The following is a 26,362-nucleotide window of genomic DNA, read 5'->3' on the forward strand; positions in this document are numbered from 1 at the left end:
GTAATGGTGATGCGTGCTCTCTTTCTCTCTAATACACACACACACACACACACACACACACACACACACACACACACACTATATTTTTGAAGATCCTAAGCTATTTTAGTCAGTCAAATTTCAACATACAATATTTTACTTAGGAAAACAAGCAAATTTTTGGTAACTGTAATAGCTTAATATCTTTCTGATTCTAGGCACATAAAAATATTAATGTAGTATGTAATAGTTATTCTTAATCAACCTGAAAGAAATTTAGATTTACCATCCCCATTAAAATTAAAATCTTCTAAAACAGACTTTTAAAAAATTCATCTATCCATCCACCTCCCTACCCACACACCCATTCATCTAATACTGAGCATAAAATAATATGTTAGGTTGCAGAATACAGACAGAAAAAAGACAATCATCCTTGTCTGGTCAATGAAATGTACAATTGAACAAGCTGGCAAAAGAAAGGCATTCAACAACAGAAAAAAGAACAGTGGAGTAGACAAAGGGGAATGAAAGTGAGGGGAAGAGGGACAGAATAGGGAAAGACAGTGGACTAAATCTAACCTAACTTCCCTATATACATATATGAATACACCAGAGTGATTCTCACCATCATGTATATTATCAAGACACTAATTTTAAAAAACTACTATAATAGCAAAAAAATCAGTAAAGGAAAGGGAACAGGGAGGGGAAAGGGAAGTACTAGGGGCTGAATTAGAACAAATTATATTTCATGTTTTTATAACTATGTCAAAATAAATCCTATTGTCATGTATAACTAAAAGAACCAATTAAAAAAAAAAACAAAAAAAAAAAAATAAAGAAACTTGGTGAGACCCTGTCTCAAAAAGGGGATGGGTATGGGTATGTGGCACAGTGGTTAAGCATCCCTGCATCCTTGGTGTTATGGTTTGGATGAGGGGTGTCCCCTAAAAGCTCACATGTGAGACAATGCAATAAAGTTCAGAGGAGAAATGATTGGGTTATCTTAGCCCTGGTAGGGTGTGGCTGGAGGAGGTAGGAATTAGAGTGTGGCTTTGGTGTATGTATTTGTATCTGGAAAAGTAGAGACTTTCTCTACTTCTTGATCACCATGATGTGAGTTGCTTCCCTCTGCCACACACTCTGCCATGATGTTCAGCCTTATTTTGAGCCCTCTAAAATTGTGAGCCCTCAAACAAACTTTTCTTCCTTTATAGTTGTTCTGATCAGATCCTTTAGTCAGAGCATCAAAAAAACTGACTGAAATACCTGGGTTCAATCCCTGGTATAAACAAACAAACAGAAAAGATCTCTGACCATATGTTCAATATATAAGAGGAAACATGAAAAGGGAAAAGATTACCAAAGATTTTAATGCATGACAATGAAACAAACTACTGTCAAGATAATCTTCAAAATAAACTGGATATCGGTGATTAATGGTCACTTTCCTTATGGCTCACACTGTTATTTTCTCCTACTCATTTACATTCTCTTACCAGATCCTTACACCTGTCCTTCTGTGTATCTGCATGCCCAGCTGAGAGCCATGATGGTTTTCTATCTTAGTATGGGGTAATGGTATGTATAATGGTGTGTATACTGTCATTCTGGCCTTGGATAGGGAGAGATGGGTAGCCCATAAAGAGCAAAGAGAAGAAAATAAGAAGCTCTGGGATCTTGGGAGGTTTTGCTACATCCAAAGACCTGGGAAAGAAGGATAGGAGATAGAGAACTTTTTTGAGTCAAACACCCTAAAAGTTAATAGTTAAGTTCTAAAATTTTAATCACTGCTAGTTCTACATCTATCCAACTTCTATACTTCATTGTTCTTTTTCTCTTCCTTAATTATAAGCATTCCTTAAAAGATCCACTGCTTCCATCTGTTGGTTATTTTCTACCTTAAAGAACTTGTTAACTGGCATAGCTTTTGCTTATGTGAATGAAGAGGCCTTCTTAAACTTCTGCTACAGTCCTGTTCTTGTCACGAGTCTGTACCTTTTATGGTGAGAGATCACGGGCATTTCCATGGGACTGTCACAATTAGTCCAAAATAGCTTAATTTGTTTTTCACTCCCAACAATTACTACCTACTTTCAAGCAGTCTATTTACTCATGGGAAAAAATAAGGAAACAGAGGCAGCAAGTGTGGATACAAACTGCAGTGAAACAACAAAAAACCAGTGGCATTTTGGAGGAGAGAAATAGCAAAGCAAAAAGTCCTTATCAGGATCAAGAAGTATATATATGTTTGAAGCAGAGAAAGAGTGTGAAGAAATTGAAACTGAAAAGTATGCTACTATTTGCTAAGCATGGATGCCAAGCTTGAGAGTAGGGAGAAAATGAAGGGAACAAGGAGGTTCAAAATATGAAAGCAGGGTTAACTTTGGAGAACTGAGAATTCAGAAACTAAAAGACAGGCAGGGTCTGAGCAGACTAACTAGTACCTTAGAGACATGGTTAAAAACAAAAACAGTAATAGGTTTCAAAAGACTAGAAAAGTTAATGCATGATAAGAATTTCTTCAATCAACTGGAGACACCAGGAAAACAATTCATCAAAAAACCAGCATATGCAAGGCCCTTAAATCTTTCATATTTAATGACAAAGAGAGAAAGGAGTGTGTCAAAGGTCATGAATTCCAAGGTCTAGAAAAGTCAGACAGGTCTGATATTCTCTTGATCCTCAGCATCAGAAAAAATAAACAAAACAAAAAATAATCCTGCTAACATTTTGAACTCTGGAGAATCAGTCTAAGGCTTTCCTGTACTTATTTATATCATTAATTTATGTATCTCTAATATGTTCTACATTGGAGGCTTTAATTTCTCATTTTTTCTTTGTCTTTATGGAGTCAATTCATTTTTATAATAAAAAATTTGGAGATAAAACTTAAATATTCTTCAGTCCAACTATATAATGACGAGTGATGATGACGATGATTTTTAAATGAGAAAACTCAGGCAGAGATAGTCTCTGGCCAAGGTCTACAACTAACAACAACTATTCTCTAGTAACTAGTTAGAGGACACTAGACATTAGGTGATTTACTCTTTTCACATGCAAAGCTGCACTTCATTATTGCCTTGGTATCACGTACACCACCAGTAATCTGGTTCTTCCTGGAACTCTATCTGCCCAAACTACATAAAGAACTTTTAGTCAATGTATTAATTTTCTTGAGTGTTCCTATACCATTCCACATTCTTCTTAGTAGTATGTCTGAAGCAGTACAGCAGACCAAATAACCTCAGAAAAAATTACAGTAATTCTCAAATAAAATTGACAGTTCCTAGTCTAAAATCCTTGAATTGAATATAGTTGAATATAGTCAACACTATCTGTCCTTACTACTATAGTTGCCTTTCTCTTAGCCTATTCATAAATTTTCTCAAGCTCTCCTGTACTGTATATACTGGACTCATATTTCAACAACTAGAAGAATACAGCCTGATTATCTAGAAATTTTATGCTAGATTATTTATAAATTAAAGAATAGGTCAGATGTCAATTCTTTTGCTGTGTCCTATATGTAAAGAGTTTTTATCCCGTCTAAATTTATTGTTGCTATTATAAATTACACATCTAAAGACCAAAATGCCTCATCTCTGGGGTCATAGTAATTTAAGAATAATATCAGAAGATACTTCATTACCTCAGGTCAATGAGAAACTGTGTTCACTTTAGACATGTCTGAGGGTAAAACAAGTTAGAAGAAAATGCCCAGGATACAGAAAGGCAGATAAGCAGATTAGCTGACCATAATTATGTCTATCAGTACTTCATAGCAGAAACATAGGTTTAAAACCCACTGTTGCAAAAATGATAAAACCTGCTAATTATCATAAATAATGAATTATTATAATATTTATAAGTAAGTAGTCCATTGGTTTCAAATGAAAGAAAAAAATTTTTGATGAGCTGGGCTTTTTGAACACTTATTTTTATTGCTCACCACCATTTCCAATTCCGTTTTCATCAGCTCCTATTTTTGTAACATATTATTACACACTTTTTAAAAATCTCTCTTTTCATTTTTGTTGCTTTCAACCTTTTAGTCTTTTAAAAACTTGTTTTCTAGAATCCTTTTTCTATTTAATCACCTGACTTCTTAATTTTTAATATTCTTGCCTCTCTACCTTAAAACATTCAGTTTGCCTCTACCTGTGACCCTGTGGCTGCCCCAAATACCCTATTTTAACTCTCGAGTTCTGCTGAATTCCTAAATCACAGCTTTTTTTCTGTCTATAGTCAGTCTGCCATCATTCCACCTTATTTCCCTAGAAAACTATCATTCTCTCACATAACCCAGCTTTTTAAAATGGAGATGGGTAGATTCTTCAAATTAAGTCATTCTAATGTGAATGGTTGATAATCCTTACCCACCCCAAGCCCCAACCCTATCCTGTCCTATAACTTCATGAGGACAAATGCTTGCTAAAATTGTTTCAATTGTTAAAACTGTACAAATTATGTAAAAAAAAAAATTGGGACTACAGATGTGTGTTGGTGGAATTAGGGGCAAACTCCACTTTAAACATAAAACAACTTACTTCCTAATATATTCCAGCCTTGGAACAGACAATAATACTGATCCCTATTGAATTTTCCTGATTCCATCTGCTTCCTGGAATTGATTCAGCTATGTCCAACCTTTCATATTTAATGACAAAGAGAGAAAGGAGTGCGTCAAAGGTCTGGAAAAATCAGACAGGTCTGATATTCTCTTGAAGTATGGATTCGAGCAGTCAGAAGGATTTGAAAGTTTCCTGTCCCATATTTGTTCATCTCTCTCCTTCCTCTAGTTATTTCTTGTGATTTTTTTTTTCACTTTATAAACATTCTTTTTTTTTTAATTTTTATTGGTTGTTCACAACATTACAAAGCTCTTGACATATCATACTTCCTACATTAGATTGAAGTGGGTTATGAACCCCCAATTTTACCCCAAATGCAGATTGCAGAATCACGTCAGTTACACATCCACAATTTTACATAATGCCCTATTTATTTCTTGTGATTATATGAATGTAATACTAATTACTGTTTATGGTTAATTTTCATGATACTGTAATAAATAGCAAAGTGAAGTTAAATTCTGGTGTAAGTTTTACTTTAATTAAAATAACACTGTATTTTACTCAAGTGTTTAGTATTTCTTATTTGGTTTATATGGCAGATTTACTTTACTAATTAAAACAACAACAATAACAACCAGAGACAGCATTAGAAATGCCCAATAAATACTGGTTGTATAAATTAATAAACTCTGTGTGTACTTGAAGTGCCACGTATCAAATGTTCTAACATTCACTGAGCACACCTACTGTACATGTATCAGGGATTATCTTTGTTTTATTTGGGGTAAGAGTGCAAATGAAAATCCTCACTACTTACTCCCAACAAGGATTCTTTGAATTCTCCCTAGCTATATAATCAAGTGGGGATTCATTCTCCTTTTTCAATCTCTTACATTACAAACTTACAATTCCTGATCATTCTTTAATTATTATCCATTAGTCTTTAAAGTTTCATCTGCACAAGTTACATCTTTGCTTTAGAAAACAAGATCACCATTTGGAAACACTGCTTCAAAATGAGAATATACAGTATCAAGTAGAATGCCATCAAATGATATCTCTTCCCTGGATGTCCTTATATGGAAGGAGAGTTTAAGAACAATAATGATTTAGAAGTTCAGAAAAAAAACGGTGATAACAGCTCAGATTCAGAATGGCTGCTAAACTAGGACATTTTAACACTTAAAATAAAAAGGAAACAAAAAAAGAGGAAGGGATTATTTTAAAATAATGATACTTCCAACTTAATATATCTTTAATCTGATGAAAAATGATTCTCAGGATATATTTATAAGGTTCACTACAAAGACTCATGTTCATCTTTTTTCACTGATATTCAGAAAGTCACATAAATACTTTGAAAGCCACAGACAGTATGTGTTTATACATATTACATCCAAATATATAAGTACTCTTCTAAATCAGAAAAACATATACACACTTAGAGACATTTTTATTTGCTCTCAACCTTTTACTGTCTTTTAAAAACTTGTTTTCTAGAATCCTTTTTCTATTTCATCACCTGACTTCTTAATTTTTAGATATTCTTGTCTCTCTACCTTAAAATATTCAGTCTGCCTGGGTCTACCTGTTGCCCTGTGGCTGCCCCAATCCTATTTTAACTCTATTTTAGTTCTCCTGAATTCCTAAATCACTGCTTTTTTCTGTCTATAATCAGTCTGCCCCCATTCCCTATTATTTCCCCACAAAACTATCATTCTCTCACATAACCCAGCTTTTTAAAATGGGAGATGAGTAGATTCTTCAAATTAAATCATTCTAATGTAAATGGTCTATGGGCAAATATTACATTTTAAAATACCAAAATAAAATAATACTCATTATTTTTAAAAACTTCTATAAATATTAGACATGTATGGATAGTTTGAACTAATTTAGACTTCTTGAAATTAAGCTTTTTCTTTATTTTAAAAAGCACTTATCAAGTCCTGGTCCATTATATTGCAATAATCTTAGGACAACAATGAGATACCACTTCACATTCACCAGGATGGCTATTTAAAAAGAAAGGAACTAGGAAGGATGGACGGAAGGTAGGTAGAAAGGTGACAAGTGTTGGCAAGATGTGAAAAAATTAGAACTCGTGTACACTATTAGTAGAAATGTAAAACGTTCAGCCTTAGAAAAATAATTTGGTGGTTCCTCAAAAAGTTAAACAGAATTATCATGGGATTTAATAGTACCCAAAGAATGAAAAACAAATATTCAAACAAATATTTGTACATGAATGTTCACAGCAGCACTCCTCACAACAGCCAATCCAAATGTTTGTAAGTCAAGAATGAATAAGCAAAATGTGACGTATCTGCATGATGGAATATTAATCAGGCACAAAAAGGAACGAAGCACTAATATATACTATGTGGATGAACTCTGAAAACAACAAGTAAAAGAAGGCAGATATAAAAGACCTATATTTTATGACTCCACTTAGATAAAATATCCAAAATAGGAAGATTCATCGAGAGAGAAAACAAATTGTTCCTAGGGGATGGGAGAGGGGTTAATGGTGAGTGACCATTTAACAGGGGCAGGGTTTCCTTTAGATGCAATGAAAGTATTCTGGAAACCGATAAAGCTGGTAGTTGCACAATATTGTAGATGTATTAAATAACACTGAGTTGTTTACTTCTTAAAAAAAAATTCTTAACTTTACATGAATTTTATTTCAGTTTTTAAAAAAGCTTAAGAAACTCATAGAATTTGTTTTAAAAATTTTATTTTCTTTAGTAATAATAAAAAAATTTAGTGAATAAAGAATCAAATGTAATTGCTTAAAAAATGGCACACATAAACTGTGGAACTTAACTCTGGATTTTTAAATCTGATCAAGAAAGAAGTTTAAGTAGTATCTCATTTTTGATACACATGAACAAACATAATGAAGTACCAAATGAATGTAAGGAGAATTACTCCCACAAATCTATTTACCATAAATATCATGTAGTATTTGAGGTTTTACCAAGTTATTCACCTGACAAGGGGCTTTCTTGATTATCAAGAGTACATATATATTTGGATGTAATCTGTATAAACACGTACTGTCTGTGGCTTTCAAAGTATTTTACATGACTTTCTGAATATCAGTGAAAAAAAAATTTACATGAGTCTTTGTAGTGAACCTTATAAATATATCCTGGAAATCATTTTTCTAATAACCAATCTTTGGAAAGACTAGTACTTTCCAAAGTACTCTTTGGAAGCACAGTGTGAAAAAACCTCAACCAATATGGGTTTGTGAAATTTTAAGGTCGCTTGACAAAAATGATCAGAAAAAGAAGGAATTTAACACTAACTTAGTAGTTCCTAAGGTTGATACTCCACAGTTGCAAGTGCAGATGTCATTCTATCCAAGCCTTTAGAGATCACTTTGAAAAGCAATCCAGAACAGTTATATTGTGTAGATAATAAACATATACCTATAGAACAAAATAAAACCTGCAAATGGGTACTCAGATTTTCCAATGGTGTCCTTCTATAGACTTAAAAAATGCTTCATATAAAAAAGTTCAGGTGACTTAACCTAAGAAATTAGACAGTTCAAAAAATAGTCTATTTGATTACAAATACACAGATGTAAAAGACATGTAAAAAAATCTGAATGAAATTGTTTTATAAAAGTTGAGATGTTAAAAAAAGCAAAATTCCTTATGTAATATATGACTTTAATATATTCAAGTTATCAAATCTGTTTGGGATTTTGGGAAATGAGAGATTATCTTGGAGTGGATGCTCTGGTAATCCCAGTGATTCAAGAGGCTGAGGCAGAAGGATTGTAAGTTTGAGGCCAGCCTCAGCAACTTAGGGAGGCCCTAAGCAAATCAGCAAGACCCTGTCTCAAAAAATAAAAAGGACTGAGAATGTGGCTCAGTGGTTAAGTACCCCTGGGTTTAGTCCTTGGTACGAAAAAAAAAAAAAAAAGAAAGAAAGAAAAAGATTTATCATTTATCAATATATGTGTTAGAAAAGAAATTTTGAAAAGAACTGTATTATAAATATTAAAAGGTAGCTCCTATTTACTAATATTCTTCTTAAAACAGATAATTAGGACCCTAAATTCCAAATGGTTTCTGATCAGCTTACATTCTTTTTTTTTTTTTTTAAGTTAAGACTATATCAGCATTGCTAGTGTTACAAAATGTTGCTAGTTTAAGTTTACAGTGTACTTTACTATCTACTGGAATCTTCAATATCTACCACTTACGCCACACAACCTTCCACATTCAATTTTAGAAAAGTTTAGATATGTGGAAAACACATTCACCTTCGAATAAAGGAAGTTTCTCATTCGTGGTCACACAAAGTTCTCTATGTCCATTCTATATTTTTTTTAGCCTAAGCTTACTACTCAGTAATCAAGATACACATCACCCATTTCTTGTTTTATCTCCCTGGAATAAAAAACTTTATGCTCAGTTTAAGAAGAAAATCACATTAGCAGAAGCAATGTGACTGACTGAATGAATTAATAAATGACTTGGGGGTCTTAATCAGAGAGAAAGAAAAAGTGAATATAAAAATGTAGAAATGATGAAGAAATGACTATCCCTAAGTTTTTTAGAAATGAATGCACAAACTCAGTTTTCCTTTTGATGTTTTCTTGGCAGCAGTAGTGGGTACCAGGATGGAAATTTCTCTGTCTATATCTCTCATATAAGTTCTTACGGGTTACAGGACTCCAATTCTCCCCTTGCTTATAAAAGAACCCATTTATAAAAATATAGCCACCAATTTATTTCTAGGTTTTAAAAACTTGATGCTGATACTTAGGAAGCAAAAATGCTAATTATATATTAATCTTATTAGTGATAAATCTCACCCAATGAAATGTCTATAAACTTTTCATGTGCCAAAATTAAATGTAATCTGCTACAAATGAAAGAAAGTATCCTTTTTTCAAAAATTTTATCTGTCACTATTTTGTTCAAGGCCATACAAAAATTGGACTAATAAATTACAGGGTGCTTCATACCTCCATAAATGCTTACTAATATATCTACTGTTGTTCTCCACAGATTTTCATTAACAGAGTCTCATTCCATATCCAGTGTGCACCTTTCCCAGAAAGTGTTTGGAATTACCTTGGGTGGTGAAGTTGAAGAGTGCAGGTGTGTCTCGCCCATTTGGTAGTTTGACATTTGGGTCCCTCAGTTCATCAAAAAATGAATGTGCACAAGCTTCCAGTGGTGTCAATCGGGCAGTTGGTGTATACTCCAGCAGACGGCTACACAATGCAATGGCCTCCGGTGGAGTTCGGGGTCGGAAGACCTGCAGTACAAAAAGAGGAAAGAACAATTATTATTTTATTATTAAAAATATAAGCAAGTAGCTCTCTGAGTAATGAGTTAATTCCCACCTGTACAAAAACATGGTTGCATTTTAGAAAGGAACCTTGTAGGATAAAAAAAGTTAACTGCATATGATTCGCCACACTGGGGTAAACTGCTAATTTTAAAGACTATATGAGAAAAGCTCAGAGAAAAATCTACATAAGCTAAACATAAAACAATATAATTAAAAATGCATATAAAATATATCAGGCATATGGGAAAGGCTGAGTTTTGGAGGCAAGCACAACAAAAAGAGCATTAAAAAAAATCTTCAAAGTTTTGACTGCTGTGGCAGTAAATAAAAGATTGCCTCTCTGGTGTCAACAACTGTTGATAATGGATGGCACTATTCAAATTAAGTAATCAATAATTTTCCTAAAAAGAAAGAAAAGCTGTTATTCTAGGTCTTCTAATGCTAATAATTGGTATTATTTTCTCAATATACAAAGCCTATCATTTACTTTGACAAAATGTTTGACGTTTTCTTCAAGTAACTGTTATCATGAATGTGGCCAGATCACTCTCATTTGAATTAATTTGAATGAATATTCTAGGGCTTTTTTCAGGAGCGGATATTGTCTTTTTCATTAAAAGCTACAAACAAAAAAAAAAGTCACAGAAATAGGAATCTAAAGGCTATATTGAAATAAAATGTAATTAACTTGATTAAAAGAAGAGATAGCTTTCTACTCATTAATGTCTTAAAATGAATCAAAACATAAAATTATGAAAATATATTTCAACCTAAAGTATGGCCAGTTAAAGGGTAAAGAAGGAGTAGAAATAAACAGAAATGAAATGTCCAAAAGCCTCTGAAATCAAATAAAAATGAAACATACAACTTTTGATAGAAAGAACATACAACCAAAATAAAAGTTGTGGTGCAGAAATATAAAGAAAAACAGACATGCATAAATGGAGGGCAACAGACCCATAAATGAGGAAAGGACATGCAGAGGTGATAGGGCATAAGGCATGAAGGACTCTGGGAGGCTAAGATTTCCTAATGAGAATGGCTCATATAACATCTGGATGTTCACTTAGGCCAAACGTAGGAGAATTAGTTACAACCAGAGTTCTTTAAATATTTAAAAGAATAAGAATACTTTCTACAAAACCACTGAAAACTGGTTGTTGTTGGGTTTCTTTCTTTCTTTTTTACCTTTCTCTTGTTTTTGCTTTTGTTTTCACATAGTTTGTTACTAAAAGATTATTTTCCATGGGAATTGAGAGATTGAGTTGATAAGGATCTTAGAAATTAATTCAGATCTTTAAAGGTCTTAGTCAATATTGGCTATGATAGAAAGCCCTTTGTATGGTTGATTTGATTGTCTCCATCAAAGAAACCTTAAAGCGATCGTATTATTTAAAATGTTTAGATCTTCCACTATTATTTGCCATTTTTCCCTCTCTTGCTTTAAGAGACACGAATATGACAATAATCAAATCCAGAACGCAAAATAAAAATGGTCAGAGGAAAAACTCAGAAAATTTATCATAAAAATATTAAACACTACTGACATATTTTATTCCTGAGGGCAGTTTGAATCTACTTGACAGTATATAGATTAGTTTGCTAGCTAATCCAAAATGCTTCGGTACCAATAATAGTGTCATATAACTAGAATTAAACACAGTAACAAAAACTAAATATCTTTAAACTTCAACTACAGGGTAACTAGGTGGTGAGTTATATAAAATAAAAAATTCATATTTTAATAACAAACTCCTGTTTATTATCTTTATCTTGTTAAAGGTATGAATAAACCAGTACTGTAAGCTTATTTCTGATTATGTTTAAAAAGCCCCTAGCCCCTGGTATTTTACTGGCTTTGAGTGATTACCCATTTTGGTTCTAAGACATATATTAGCTTATGTTGTCAGAAATCCTAATTAATGGAGTTAAAGAGCTAAAAATAATACAGATAAGAAGTAATTCCAAGAACCTACATTAAAATCAAGATTTAACCTTTCTTTTTTTAAAAACATATCTGCTGTACTTTAAATCCTTTGAGAGATTTTTCATAAGAACAACCCTGGTTCAGTACTCTGTGGATAAAGGTTAGTGGGAAATTATGTGGGGTCAAAACCCAGTATCTTTCAGAGTTTAGATTTCTGACCATCATATAGGATGTGATAGTATGCAATTTTCAAAAATTACTGTACAAATTAGAAACTAGCTCTTCTGAATTTCCTTTGTGTCTAAAGTAAAGGAAACCAGTAAATACTAAAATTTGGCTTTTAATAAATAAGTTTCGACTGCTACATCATTTCTTACTCACTGAAATAGCTCAATACTTAAGAACCTTTGGTTTCATGAATCTTCATCAATGTTTATTCTTATAAGAATAATAATTTTAAAACTTTACAATTTCTGTCAATGGTTCACCTAGGAGACTGACAATCTAAAAATGTAACAAGAAAATCTATACCATACAATGAATAAAAACAGAAATCATAGCTTCCTACATTTTTAATAGCACATTTCAAGAATAAACAATTGTTTAGCCTTTCAAAAAATGCACCCCCCCCCAAGTTTTATAGACCTGCCCTGTAAATTTTTTTGGGAAAAAAAATAAAGTACATACCCGCACTCCTGAGGTGAAATGTCCTGTTCCTGACGAATCCTAAAGATGATAATGCAGTGAAATAATCCAAACAGGGAAGTCAATCCAAAAGAGAATAGTCCAGCAAGGAAAAATATATCCAATGTTATAAGAAATCCATGGTGTAGGGGGACACAGAAAATGTTTATACAGTTATAAACTTTAAACATTAGTCTCCACAGTAGCAAGTCCAAATTTTAAAAATTATTTCACCACAGTGTATGCAAAAAATTTTTTTGATTGTGCAATGGTGAGGCACAGTATAGAAACATTTAAATTTTATTTTATCATGTTCCAATGCCAGTGTGTTTATTAAAAAAATACAAAACCAAAAAAAGTTAAAATCAAAATGAAATCTAGAAGTAAAGTTCCCAAAGTAAAGTGGTCTTCTACGACCTGGATTTATCATCCATAGACATGGCTGGGAGGGGGCATATTAGCCTGCTTTTAAAGATATATGTTCCCAATATACTAATTTTTCTCAATTAATGTGTCCCAGTTACACAGTATAAACATTTTTTTTTGGCTAAGTTATTAGTTACAAGAGAAATGTATTAAATATATTTAATTTATATTACTATAGATTTCAAGCCAGATATTTTCAATTTGTGTGAGCTAAGAAGGATCAGGCCACCGCGGATTATTCTCCAGTTTTGGATTGACTTCCCTGCTAAAAGATGTTATTTGCTGACAGTCTCATTATTTTAGGATTCTTCAGGAAATTGACATATCATCTCAGGAGTGCGGGTATAAACTTACTTTGTGTATTGTGGGCTCTGCCCCCTCATACCCTTGCACCCATTACTTAAGAAAAATAAATAGAGAGCATTTCTTTCCTTTTTGGAAAAACTCACTGAAAAAAAAAAATCCTAAATCTTTGAGCACTACAAATTCAACAACAGTTCCATCTGCAAATATGCCCAATTCACCCACCAAAAGCTAAACAAAAATGTATACAATAAACAATACAACTAAGGGACAGTCACAGTTACAGGTGACATGCATAGTAATGTACACCAACACCTAGGCACAACGGAGCCAAATATATAAGGGAGGTAGCAGGGTCTATTATGTCTAGGCATTGAGAACAAACAAACAAACAAAAAAAGGGGCAGAACTCACCAGTAGCTGTGAACACCCTTGGCTATTCTAAGAGAATGTAACATTCTTTTAGGATAGTTTCCAGTGGGGGAATTAAATATTTTGCAAAATAAATAATCCGCGGATTACTTTTAGTCTGCAGACTAAAATTTAGTACATGGATTAAAATCCAGCCCATCAGAATAAAAAAATCTCAAAACAACCACGTGGACAAAAATAGAAAACCATATTTAAAAAAAACTGATAGCACAAAGTAAAACTGAACTGGGCCAACTAATAATTAGTGCGCAGACTAAATATGGCCAGCCAAGTATGCAGCAAGGCCATGGAGACCCCAAAACATCCCTTTAAAAACTAACAACAAAAGTAGTAAAACGAAATAAAACAAAGCAAAAACAAAAGGGAGGGGGGGTAAGGGGGGAAGAAAAGGAAAGAAAGCAAAAATAAAGAAAAGAGGAAAAATTCAAAAGAACTAAACAAACCACTGACATGAACTTTTAAAGTGATTCAAATACTACCTCACCTATGCAGCAACATATTAAATTGAAATAAATATCAACTCTCATCACAATTACTAGTCCACAGAAGAACCTAACAGAAAAAAAGTTTTTTTCAAAAAGGAAGTCTCTGTGGTATTGATCAAATGCAAACAAATCCTTAAATAAAGAATTATTCAAAATAAATTTGCATTTGGAAAACTCAAAAATGACATAGGCAATTGTTTCTCTATATGTTTTAGAACATACTTTCGCCATCGAAGTTCAACCTACAGCTAATTGTTATGACTGAATCAAAAGCCCTTTAAAATGGACATTTATAAACAATCATATGCAACCATATCAAGGCCTGTAGTTAAGCTGCTTCTCATGGCATCAGCTTTTACCAACTCTTGTACTATGCAGCCAATCAGAGCAATATAAAAATGTCTACTTTTTATGGTTATGGACAGTAACAATTAATTTCATAGAATATAGACAAGTACTATGACTGTTCCACACAGCTTCTTCTCACTTTTCTGGTCATACACAAAATTTAAAAACTCCTAATTTTGAAAACTGATAAAAATATTCCTAAAGAGCAATTCCAATATTGGCTATCAAGTAATCTATTAATCATCTAAAATTATTTGTAATTTGTAACCCTAAATATAGGATTAGAAGTGAGACAATATATGGATCTGTTGAATGACTGTATATGTTAATTAAGTATGAAAATTAAGTCTACCTAAGTGTTTTATGTAAAACATAATTCAATAATTAATCTGTCTACACTATTTTTAGAAGCATTCTTTGGTGGTATTTTACATGTTTTTATGATTGGTCTAATGATGCAATGACATACGAGGTAATTCATTTTAATACTATCAGAAATGATTACCAGCAGCTATGGAAAACTAACTTTCAGAGAGTCCGTTAGCCAACTTTAAATACTATGTATTTAACAGGGTAGAGACACACTCAACATAGCTCAAGCCTACTGAACAAATGTTTTCTAACCTTTGAAGATACCAGTTCCTAAATTAAGGTGAAGGTTGAACTTAAGAAATCTGAAGAATCCTTTCATTACATCACAACAGTTAGTGTTCAGTGAATTTTAGCTGTGTAATTAAAAGGATGAATTTTTCCTGAGCTCCATTACACACAAGAAAAGGTATATGTAGACATCAGCATTTAACTATGCAATGTAATTTCTTTCTACAATGTTATCTACTGACGAAACAGTACAACAGTACACCAAAGTGTGATTTCCCAAACGTCCACTTAAATAATTTTAATCTTTCATTCTTCACAAAAGTGTTATTACAGTCAGACTGGCCTTTCCAAAAATACAGGAATATTTCCTTTTCATCCATACACTCCCCCATATTAAGAGATATTCACCCAGGTTATGATAATTCCTAACTTTTTCCACACCTAAGGCAAATCCTAATTCTCCTTCAATAGCTCACCTCTTCTATCATTGATAAGGAGACTTCTCTTTTCCCTCTATCACCTTTATTAAAGGTCTGCTGTATAACAACTACAGTATATGAAACACCTGTGAACATTTACATTACATAATCAAGTATATGGTTACATAGTATTTTACGTCCTTCAGTACTTGCTTCAACTAAGCTTTTCAACTGGACTATGTTTTACTTCTTTTGCATCCTTTATGGTTCCCAGCACAGCACTGGTTATATAGAACACACAGGAATTAAAGAATAAACAATTAAAAAAAAATAGATTTTTGCCTTCTTTTTCAACCTACTCCCAATCCCATGCTCTATCCCCCACAAGCAGTCTTTAAAGTAATGTCTTGGTATTTTTACTTTTTTACATTATTCCTCTCACATGTAGATTAGCCACTCTAGGAGATAGATTTTAATGTATATGGTTTCCTGAAAAGAAATGGGAATTTTTAGCCAGCATAAACTGAAAAGTGAGGAAGTCTATTAACACAGGAAAATGTTAAAAGGGGAGAGAAGTGATTATTTTAGCACTAACAAAGATAAAGGTACAATTTCAGTAGAGAACATTCTTCATGCACTCATGAGACAGGTGATAATGGATTCATACAGGGTTTAGGGCAGAGGGGGTTTAAGTAATAATTTGAGAAATAATTTAAAATGTGATTTACCAAAAAAATAGAACAAAGTAGTTGGATCTGAGGATCCAACAGAAATTCCCAACATGGTTTATGTTTTCTTGGATACTTGTGAATGAAATGAGTAAGACACACCCACACCCACACCCACACACACACACACACACACACACAGTAGATAAAGTAATTTTTGTTTTGCACTTTGCAGCCCAGGAAACCAGGGTTCCCATGCCCAAAGCTTCACTCTGAAGGCATTTTGCATAATGGTTGAAAAACAGATAAGTTTTCAAGTTCTTAAAAATTTTGTAATGAAAAGGCAAGGAGAAAAAGAAGAAAATCTAAAAAAAAATGTAATGGCTCTTTTTTGTTTGTTTAGCTTTAAGCATAGATAACCAATAACTTGTCTAGTCTAAAATGATCAAATGATTCTTTTGATAGCTGAAGACCTCAGAACTCAATTATCTGCTTACATTGTTGGAAATACTAGCATCCACACTGTCAACAGTGTTCTAAGAAATCAAGTATGCAAGGACTGTTTATGGGGATAACGCTTTTGGGGATACTTACCCAATGACTTATATTGACCATAAAACCTATGGCAGGTTTGACACTTATTAAACTATCATATATGCCCCACATTTGACAACAAACATTTTAAAGTAATTCACTTCCATATTATCATTATAAAACAAATTAGCAACTGCTGTAATACACATGTGGTATGACTTGGTAAGGTGCCTCAGGAGTTACATGGTAGGAATAATCATGGAGAACTTAGACAAGCAAATATTTCATGGGAGAAGTGAGACTTGAGATCTTGAGGAAGGTTAAGACTTCATAAGCAGAGGGGAAAAAAAATAACATTCTAAAAGGTGATGTTGGGTGGGGGTGGGACCAACAAGAGGTAGAAATGAATGTGGTTTCTCTAGGGAACAATTAGGATTTTGGTTAGACTGGAAAATTCAGCATGACTGCATGACCCCTTCAAAGTAGGCTACCAGCTGAACAAGACTTCCATATGTACGTAACATATTAAGTAGCACTAAATATAACTGTTAAAAGAGATCAGAGCCCTTGGGATTCTAATCTACTTCCTCTACAAATCAGTTATGTCATTTATGACTTCTATTATTCTGAAAGAATATTCATTTATCTGTCACTTTACTGACCTCATAAAATTATTTACTACCAGAACAAAATGAAATTTTTATCTCCAGATTTTAAACAAAAAGCAGCAGAATCAAGTACTCAAAAGGGGAAGGGGGGTAATAGCTGATACATATCTACATGATAGTAGATATATATATATATATATATATAATCTTTTCAGAAATTCCTATCTGCTATAACTAGACACCAAATTTTTAAGTTTTTTAAAAATTAGTGCATTGTGAATATATAAAGGTAAAATTAACTGTGTTATATTTATTCATATATGTCCATAGCAAAGTCTGATCAGATTCATTCCACCATTTTAAATTCATTGTCTTATAACATGCATTTACAGATAGAAGAAGTTGGAGAATCTGGGAGACTAGGTTCAAGCAACTAGATAATTCAGGAAAGGCTAGGAGCAGGACAAGAACAGTCTCCTATTTTTCTGGAAAGAAAAAGTAGAACAGATCAAGAACTGTTACAGAGTAATCTGTTATCCAAACTGGGTTACTTTTGAGAATAAAGGGGTATCAATTAATAACTACATTGGATAGGCAAAAATCAGGACACAGATCACCAATTGTCATTTTATGTATTATATGCCAAATGTCCTTAAAGGCTTTGAGAAATCAGAAAGAATTTAAAATAGGAAGGACTATGAGTCTAACATACACTATTAGGAAAGCTAACACTGACAGTGACAAGGAGAAAGGATTAAAATGATGTAAAACTGAAGGAAGGCAATCAGGAAGTAATAGGTTGTTTTATAATTCTATAATATGGCAATGGTATAAACTAAAGTCAGGCCAGTGGAAACAAAATAAGAGGACAAATAAGAGAACTATAATGGAGGTAGAATGTTCACATTTATTCATAATTAAAATAACCCTTATAAGCATATTATAGTTTTATTTTCAAAAGAATCAGAAGACATGGCAGGGGCTGGGGATGTGGCTCAAGTGGTAGCAAGCTCGCCTGGCATGCGTGCGGCCTGGGTTCGATCCTCAGCACCACATACAAACAAAGATGTTGTGTCTGCCAAAAACTAAAAAATAAATATTAAAAAAAAAATTCTCTCTCTCTTAAAAAAAAAAAAAAGACATGGCAGATAATCACTGTCTTACCAAAAAAAAAAAAAAAAAAAAAAAAAAAAAAGTAGACAGAAAAATGGAAGCAGCAGTGTTTCAACTAGATCCTCAATTCCTAATAGCCTGTCATCTATCCATTCCTCCCTGTACTAAATGCAGAAATTAAGCTTCTTCTCTTTCTCCAACCAATCTCAACCTACTTTTGTAGCACTTATTTTTGCTTTCAATCTCATTTTTCTTTTTTGAAGTACAATATATACCAATGCAGAGGACTTTATTTTCCCACCTTCCAGTAATGGTTCCTATTTAAAGCATAGCACCTATTTCCTTTCCTACTTAATCCACAAGTACTTTAATGAATTAGGTTGCACTTGCTATTATGTAATAGTCAAGGGCAACTTAATGGCTTTTTAAATCCTCAAGATACCTGCCACACAACATGCTCAGATTATCTCAGTGTTTTTGTTTTTCCTCTAACTTTCCTATATACCTGTATTTCCTTATCTAACTTTTTCCATGGAACACAGTTTTACCATTAATTTTATTTTTGCCCATGTTTTTGAGAATACCAGCTACCAGTCCCAGTGATTTAGCTATAATACAATGCAGCCCAGGAAACCAGGGTTCCCATGCCCAAAGCTTCAGGAAGTGGGATTGAAGTGGATTCTAATGGAAGATAGCAATAAAGAAAAGGCAATTCTTGTTTCCAGACTCCAAGGGTAGACTCTCTTCTTTAAACAACATTATGCATGCTTTTAAAATGATTCCACTGGCTGCCTAGCATAACACAGCATTTCTTAAATTGCTGTTCAGTATTATAATTGGGGGAAATAAAGAGAGAGGGGCTAAGTTTTCCCTTGGTGTCTTAAGTTTTGTGCTTTCATTTTAATCATAATCTTTTTTTTTTTTTAAATCACATCTTCTGATCATCTAGCTGACAGTAGAACCAAGTTTGTGTCTACCAATGAGAAATTAACACCAATCTGCTTATTATACAATGCATTTATATAAAGTGAAAACAAAATTATGTCAAAGAATACTACGTGAATGAAGGGTTCATAATAATTTTAACAGACGGAAAAGAGAGGAGAATTAAGTTATTATTCTACACATTGAACAGGAATGGAAATCTAAGTAAAAGGGCTTTATAATTCAAGGTTGAGAAACATTAGGGATGTTATAGAAATAGCCAGGAATCTGGGAAAGCAGAGGAAAGTTAAAAACATAAAAATTTACCACAGCTCTTCTGTTGGCTATATTTTAATTATAATAAATCATTGCTTTTGTACCACTCTGGATAATTGTTCTACTGGAGAGAAATAATCCAGGGTAAAAATGTAGAAAATGACACACACTAATGTTGGTGGCAGTGTTAATTAAAAAATAAATAAGGACAGGGACTGTTAAATAAGATTCTATGACCTCAATTTCAGCACTACATCTGTTGGTTATACACTGAGGATAACGTGATAAATACTTAGATTACACTGAAAAAAAAAACTTTCTCTCTTTCTTCTTCATAAAAATAATGATTATTACAGAAAACAGAAATATGGATTGGTAGAACAAAGAAGGTAAAATCACTAATATTTTTCTAACCCAAATCTGTTAGCCTTTTGGAAGATTTTCCTGTGTTCATTCAATATACAGAATTCCCTGTGTTGTTTTTCTTTTAAACTGGCTGAAATTACAGTATACTACAAACCACTTATTATAAACACTTTAACTTGTAATAAGCTAATGGATCCAAACTGCAATTTAGCCCCTAAATCCAAATAGGCTCCCTGGCAATCTCTGGGTTTAGAGCCAGGTGAGAAACTCCAGATATCTTGTGACTCAGATCTCAATTAAACCTTAAGTCAAAAAATCAAAAGAAACCTTATCAAAGATTATTTGGTGCACATCATGAATTTTTTTTTTTTTTTTAAAGGAAGGGAGTATACACCTTGGTCTGTTGGCCAACAAAAGCTACAACCAATAAATCTCTGGCACTAAAATATTACTGAGGTCTTAGACTTAAATAGGAAATAATTAGTAAAGAGAGGTAATGAGATTGTGAGAACTTTAAGAAAAGTAAATAGAATTACAATACCATTGAGAAGAACAGGAAGAAAGGGGCAGACATGCTTTGACTCTAGGTAGTGTAAATTATTTAATCAACAGCTCTAGATTACTCCAATTCTTGTTTGTAAAAGATCTATTACCAACTAAATGAACTTTCAATGTACAAAACAAATAGCTCTGTGGATATTTTTAAATATAGAAAGTGTCTGCTTGAAATACATAATAGAGAGTACACTGTATCTAATTCACAAAAAAACCATACAGTGACATATAATGGTACTTGGCACATTACTATAAGTTTAAAGATCTAGCATTAAACACACACACACACACACACACACACACACACACACACACACACAGAGTTTAATCCTGAATGTGTTACAGGTCGCCTATGTAACTTTGGATAACTTGCTTGGTTATCTTTGGTCAGTTTCGGAATCTGTAAAATAAAGAAGCTAGAGTTCACTCTGTTTCTATTGTTTTGTTTGCACACAATCTCACAAATCAAATTGAGATGATTGTAATAAAATCTTTCTTAAAATCATTTAAGTAACAAAGTTTTCTAGTAAATTAATAATTGTGCTTTTAGAACTGGTTCCATTTAATGTTAAGATTAGGTTTTTCCAATGGCTTTTGACATCCTGTAAATACAGCAATTGCTTGTAATGTATACTCACAGCAAGATTACGTCTGCTTTTTAATCTTGCTCCCAAAATACCAATAGAAAAGTAAACAAGGAAAGAAAATCACACAACAACATCTATAATTAGGTCTATGTTTTAATAATTTAAACAAAGAATATAGAAAATATATGAAATGTATGTTATCATTTGTTATATAATATTGAAGTATGCACTCTATGTAAATGAAGAGATTAACTTCTGAATTTCAGGTTGTCAAATTTTATATGTAATATCCTACTCCAATATTTTAATGATATAGATACATGGTCCTTACCTTGCAAATGAAAGCCCAGGCTGGAAATTGTCTACAGGAAATCAATGGGAACAAAACTGTACACAGTCAATGAAACACTGAAGTACAATTACTATCTTTACATGCAGAACTGCTATGTGCTTGTATTCAGGCAGCTATCTAGTCTCAAAATAACTCAGTTTATAAACAACAAGAAATCCAAATCAACTATTGATTGATGTGGTTTCATTAAAAACTAATTTTGACTCACCTTTGTCCATGGATGTGCCTTAATTTGAGGGAATTTGAATTCTGTATAATTTGGGTTCATTTCTCTAATTTGCTCCCTTGTTGGTGTTCCCAGGACCTAGATAAAGGAAGAAAATTATTGCCATCTTTCCCCACATACTTATAGTCATTGTGGTTTAATGCATTGGTTTCATGACAAAAGATTTTCAAAGTTAAATTTAAAAAATAACTAAGAGAATGGAGCAGAATTTGGGGAAAACATTTCAATTAGTAATTGAACAGCTCTAAATTACTATCAAATTCTATGTTAAACTATCTTAGACAGATTTCTGAGGATAATAAAAATGTAAACCTGGCTCATTAAAAAAAATTACTAAAAAATAGTCAAGTAACCCTCTGGTTTCCTTTCCTGTCAGATCTGATCACTGGTCTTAGCATCTGTGAAAGGAGAAAACCTAAATTCAAGCTGGTCTTAAGAGTGTTGTAGTTTGGCATACAGTATGTGGGATAGTTTCAAACAGGTTTAAAAAAAAATGCAGTAGGTCCTGGGTTTTATCCTTAGCACTGCAAAAACAAAACAAAACAAAACAAAACAACCAAACAACAACAACAAAACAGTAAATAAATTAGACAAAAATTTTAAAAATCAAGTAAGAATCAGGCATCATCATCTTTGTTCTATTTTAAAAAATAATCTGTCTGCAATTATCGCATCTGGAATGAAAGTATCTTTTACTCACTTTATAAGGTATAGACAAAGATCATATTACTAATATATTAGTCATCACTAATTTCATTCCATCACTGAATATTTATGAGTGTCCCCTGAGTATAAGGAACTATAGTATGATCTGTGGAGGACACAAAGAACAACAGATTTCCTACAATGAACTCACATATTTGTAAATTTTCAAAAAGGAATAAGGAATAAGGCAAAAATATATTAAGTACTTAGAGCTATACTAGGCACTAAACAAAGTACATGGACCTCAGAAGAAAGGTATCGGAAGAAAATATTAAATGCTAAAAATGGGTACTCTGAAGAGAGATACCACATATTATTCATCTTTATAATCCCAGAATGCAGAAAAAAAACAAAGTTTGTTGAAATAAAATATTTTATCATTTACAATTCAAGGACAATTACATAGAAGGAGAATAATGCAATGATAAGTAATATGTGGTAGCAACCAGAGAATAATCAGGGATAGTTCTATAATCATCCAAGATAAAGCAAAAATTTTCATATTTTTCGTTGACTCTAATTCTCTGGACTCCATTAAAACTTTCAGAACTTCATTAAAAATTTAAAAACAGTTCATCATGGATTGGGAGAAAACATTTGCAAAACATATTCTGCAAAGTGTTTGAAATACATAAAGAATTCTTATAGTTTAGAAAATACTGAAGACACATCTGCATAATAAAACAAGTTTTATTAAGGCATTGATTGTCAAGATATGGAATCAACCTAGATTTTGGTATATGTACATGATGGAATATTATTCAGTTATAAAAAATGAATTTTGTCATTTATAGCAACGTGGATGGAACTGAAGGACAGTAAAATACTCAATATTTGTCTTTATATGCCTTTTATGTAACTGCTAAAAAGTGGAAACAACCCAAACATCTATCAACAGGTAAATGAACAAATGGTGGATAATCATATGAAGAAATACTACTTGGTGATAAAAACAAACAAAAAACTAAAAAACATGAATAAATTAAAAAATATATGCCGAGTGAAAGAAGCTAGACCAAAAAGTATACCTAATTTATAAGCCCATACATACGGAATTCTAGAAATATTTTTAGGTATAGTGACAGAAATAAGATTCATTCTGTCTTTACAAGTGGCTGAAAAAAAGAATTACAGATACGGAAACTACTGAAGGTATATGCTTATGTTCATTATCTTAACTTTATAAATATATCCAGATATCAAAAGTTATCAAATTGTATACTTTAAATACGTGCAGTTTACTACATACCAATTATACCTGCAATGAGAACTTTCAGAAATTATATTAGAATACATAAAGTTTGGGTTAAAATAGATGGAAGGGATATTCTGATCTGTATTATTCACTGGTATAAAAAAATAATCTAGTTAACTATAAACTGACCTTGAACCATTTAAAATTTCTGAGTAATCTTTTGATATTCTTGGAAAGAAAATTTAAAAATGTAAAAATAATCTACATTACAACACATCTTCTAAATCCTATTTCTAACACTACTCTGGGGGAGAGTACAGTCTTGGGGGGTACTAGTAATACATCTCCAACTATATACCCTCCTCTCATCCCTCTTGGAGTACATTTTTAGTTTAACAGAAAGGAACACGCTATCTGTATCAGGGAAGGAAATCTCTGGTCTCAGTAGCTACAGATAATAGACATTTATAAGCCAGGCATTGTTCATGCATAAAAGAAGAAGGCTAAAAAGCATTTGTTTTTATTTTCAAATACAAGCAAGCACTTATATATTATACTATACTACAGATGAAGGGGAGGGTGTGTCTGTGTACAAGTACTGGGAGACAGGGAAAAGAGTAAAGAAGAATGAGGGAGTACTAGTGAGCCTATCAATAATTTTGTTCCTCCACATGCAACTCCAGTTGAAAAACAACAGGAATGAAATGAATAAATGAGTATTTATAAATGCATAGATTCACTGAACCTATAAACTGTTCATTTTAAGTTATATAGCCTAACCAAGAGAAATTCTTATACATTTAAAACCACATGGTTCAAAGTAATAAACATTGATGACAAAAAGCAAAAAATCCAACAACAGAATTAATGTAAGTTGTTGTATAGCCAATGGCATATAAACTAGCAATGTAAATAAATAAACTGGAGCTATCCATCTTATGGATGATCTCATGAACACAGGGATGAATTTTTACTCAACAATGAATACCTATAGTATGACTGCCTTTATTAAAGTTCAAAACCAGCTGAGTGTAGGTTTTATATTTTTAAGTAAGAACACATGGAATTTCACTTTCCGTGCCTGGCTTATTTTACTTAACACAATGTCCTCCTCTTTCTTTCTCTCTCTCTCTCTCTCTCTCTCTCTTAATGGCCAGGGAGTATCCCGTTGTGTACATATTTCATATTTAATTTGTGCATTCACTTGCTCATGGATAACTCAGCTGACTCTGTATCTTGGCTATTATCAGTAGGGCTGCAATAAACATGAGATGAGAGCCCAGTTATCTCTTTGATATACTATTCCATTTCCTTTGGGAAATGGACAACAGTGGAATAACTGGATCATATGGCAGTTCTATTTTTAGTTTTTTGAGAAATCATACTGTTTTCCCATAACAGACATACTAATTTACATTCTCACAAACAATGTGTTGTTCTTTCTTTGCATCCTTTGCCAGCAGGTTCTTTTTTTCTTTTGTCTTTTTAAATATAGCCATTCTAACTGGAGTAATATGGTATCTCATTTTGGTTTTGATCATCATTTCCCTGATGATTAGTGATGTTGATCATATGCTCATAAAAATGCTGGCGATTTGCATATCCTCTTTTGAAAACTGTATATTCAGCTCATTTGCCAATTTTAAAAATCAGATTTTTTTGCTGCTTTTTGTTTCCTATGTATTCTGGATATTAATATCTTGTTTGATAAACACTCTGCAAATATTCTCTTCCATTCTGCAATCTGTCTTCATTCTATTGTTTGCTGTGCAGAAGCTTCTTAGTTTGATAAAAACTGTTTTTGCTTCTGTTGCCTGAACTTATGGGGACATACTCCCCAAAATCGTTTCCTATATGGATGTCTTGAAGTTATGTTTCTTATGTTTTCTTCTAGTAGTTTCATATCTTACACTTAGGTCTTTGATTCATATTGAGTTGGCTTTTTTCTTTTTACATGGCAAGAGACAGGGATATAGTTCCATTCTTCTGTATATAGGTATCTACTTTTCTCATCATCATTTATTACAGAAATTATCCTTTCTTCTATGTTTTTTGGTGACTGTCAAATAATTTGGTTGTGAATGTGTGGATTTATTTCTGGATTCTCTCTTCTGTTCCAATGCTCATATCCCTTGGCGGCTATTCATCCCCTTATAATAAATCAATCATTTCAGCTATACCTGGTCCCATCACATTTCTTGTAAAACTTTTCATTTAAATATATTTATTACAAATTTATCCATGGATAAATATCAAATCAGGAATTATGAATTGAAAATTACCATCCTCAAATTCAAAGCAAGGAAGCATCTGACAGAAAGCTCTGAAATGTTTCTTCCATAGCCTTGTTATTTTATAACTGTACACGAGAGGTCGCCAAACTTCAATAATAGAGCTGTACAACCATAATGAAACACACTATAGATCTGATCTCACCAGGTACTCCAAGTACACCAACCACTTCAACTAGTGGAAATCCCCTTTCCATGTTCAAAGCCCAACACTTAGTAAAAATCATTTCACTAAATCAAATCACTTAATCAATGATTAAGGTGGTATGTAACTTGAAAGACTGAAGGGACACACAGCTAGGCTAATTTGTAATAAATTTAGTAAAAGCTTTTTAAATAAGTGAAGAAAATATGTAAAACAAGAATATGCAAAAGCTACTATAGGCATGATTAAGTAAACATCTTCATTTCATTTCTGAATAAAAGAACTAGATATTCAATTTGGAATACT

The 26,362-nt window shown here is 32.6% G+C and overlaps 1 protein-coding gene across 2 annotated transcripts in view; it reads right to left on the reverse strand.

Annotated features, from left to right (window-relative positions):
• The window catches only part of GSK3B (glycogen synthase kinase 3 beta), a 156,399-nt gene that overhangs the window by 12,935 nt on the left and 117,102 nt on the right, over positions 1-26,362 (reverse strand). The window contains exons 8-10 of one of the 2 annotated variants that reach the window (XM_081301743.1): positions 21,703-21,798; positions 12,502-12,540; positions 9,665-9,851 (exon numbers count right to left, since the gene is read on the reverse strand). In XM_081301743.1, the coding sequence (XP_081157869.1) occupies positions 9,665-9,851; positions 12,502-12,540; positions 21,703-21,798 (322 nt within the window). The remainder of the gene's footprint in view (positions 1-9,664; positions 9,852-12,501; positions 12,541-21,702; positions 21,799-26,362) is intronic. The other variant, XM_081301744.1, reaches the window with a different exon arrangement.

The sequence above is a fragment of the Spermophilus citellus genome, assembly GCF_964194105.1.
Source record: "Spermophilus citellus genome assembly, chromosome: 7".
Classification (NCBI taxonomy): Eukaryota; Metazoa; Chordata; class Mammalia; order Rodentia; family Sciuridae; genus Spermophilus; species Spermophilus citellus.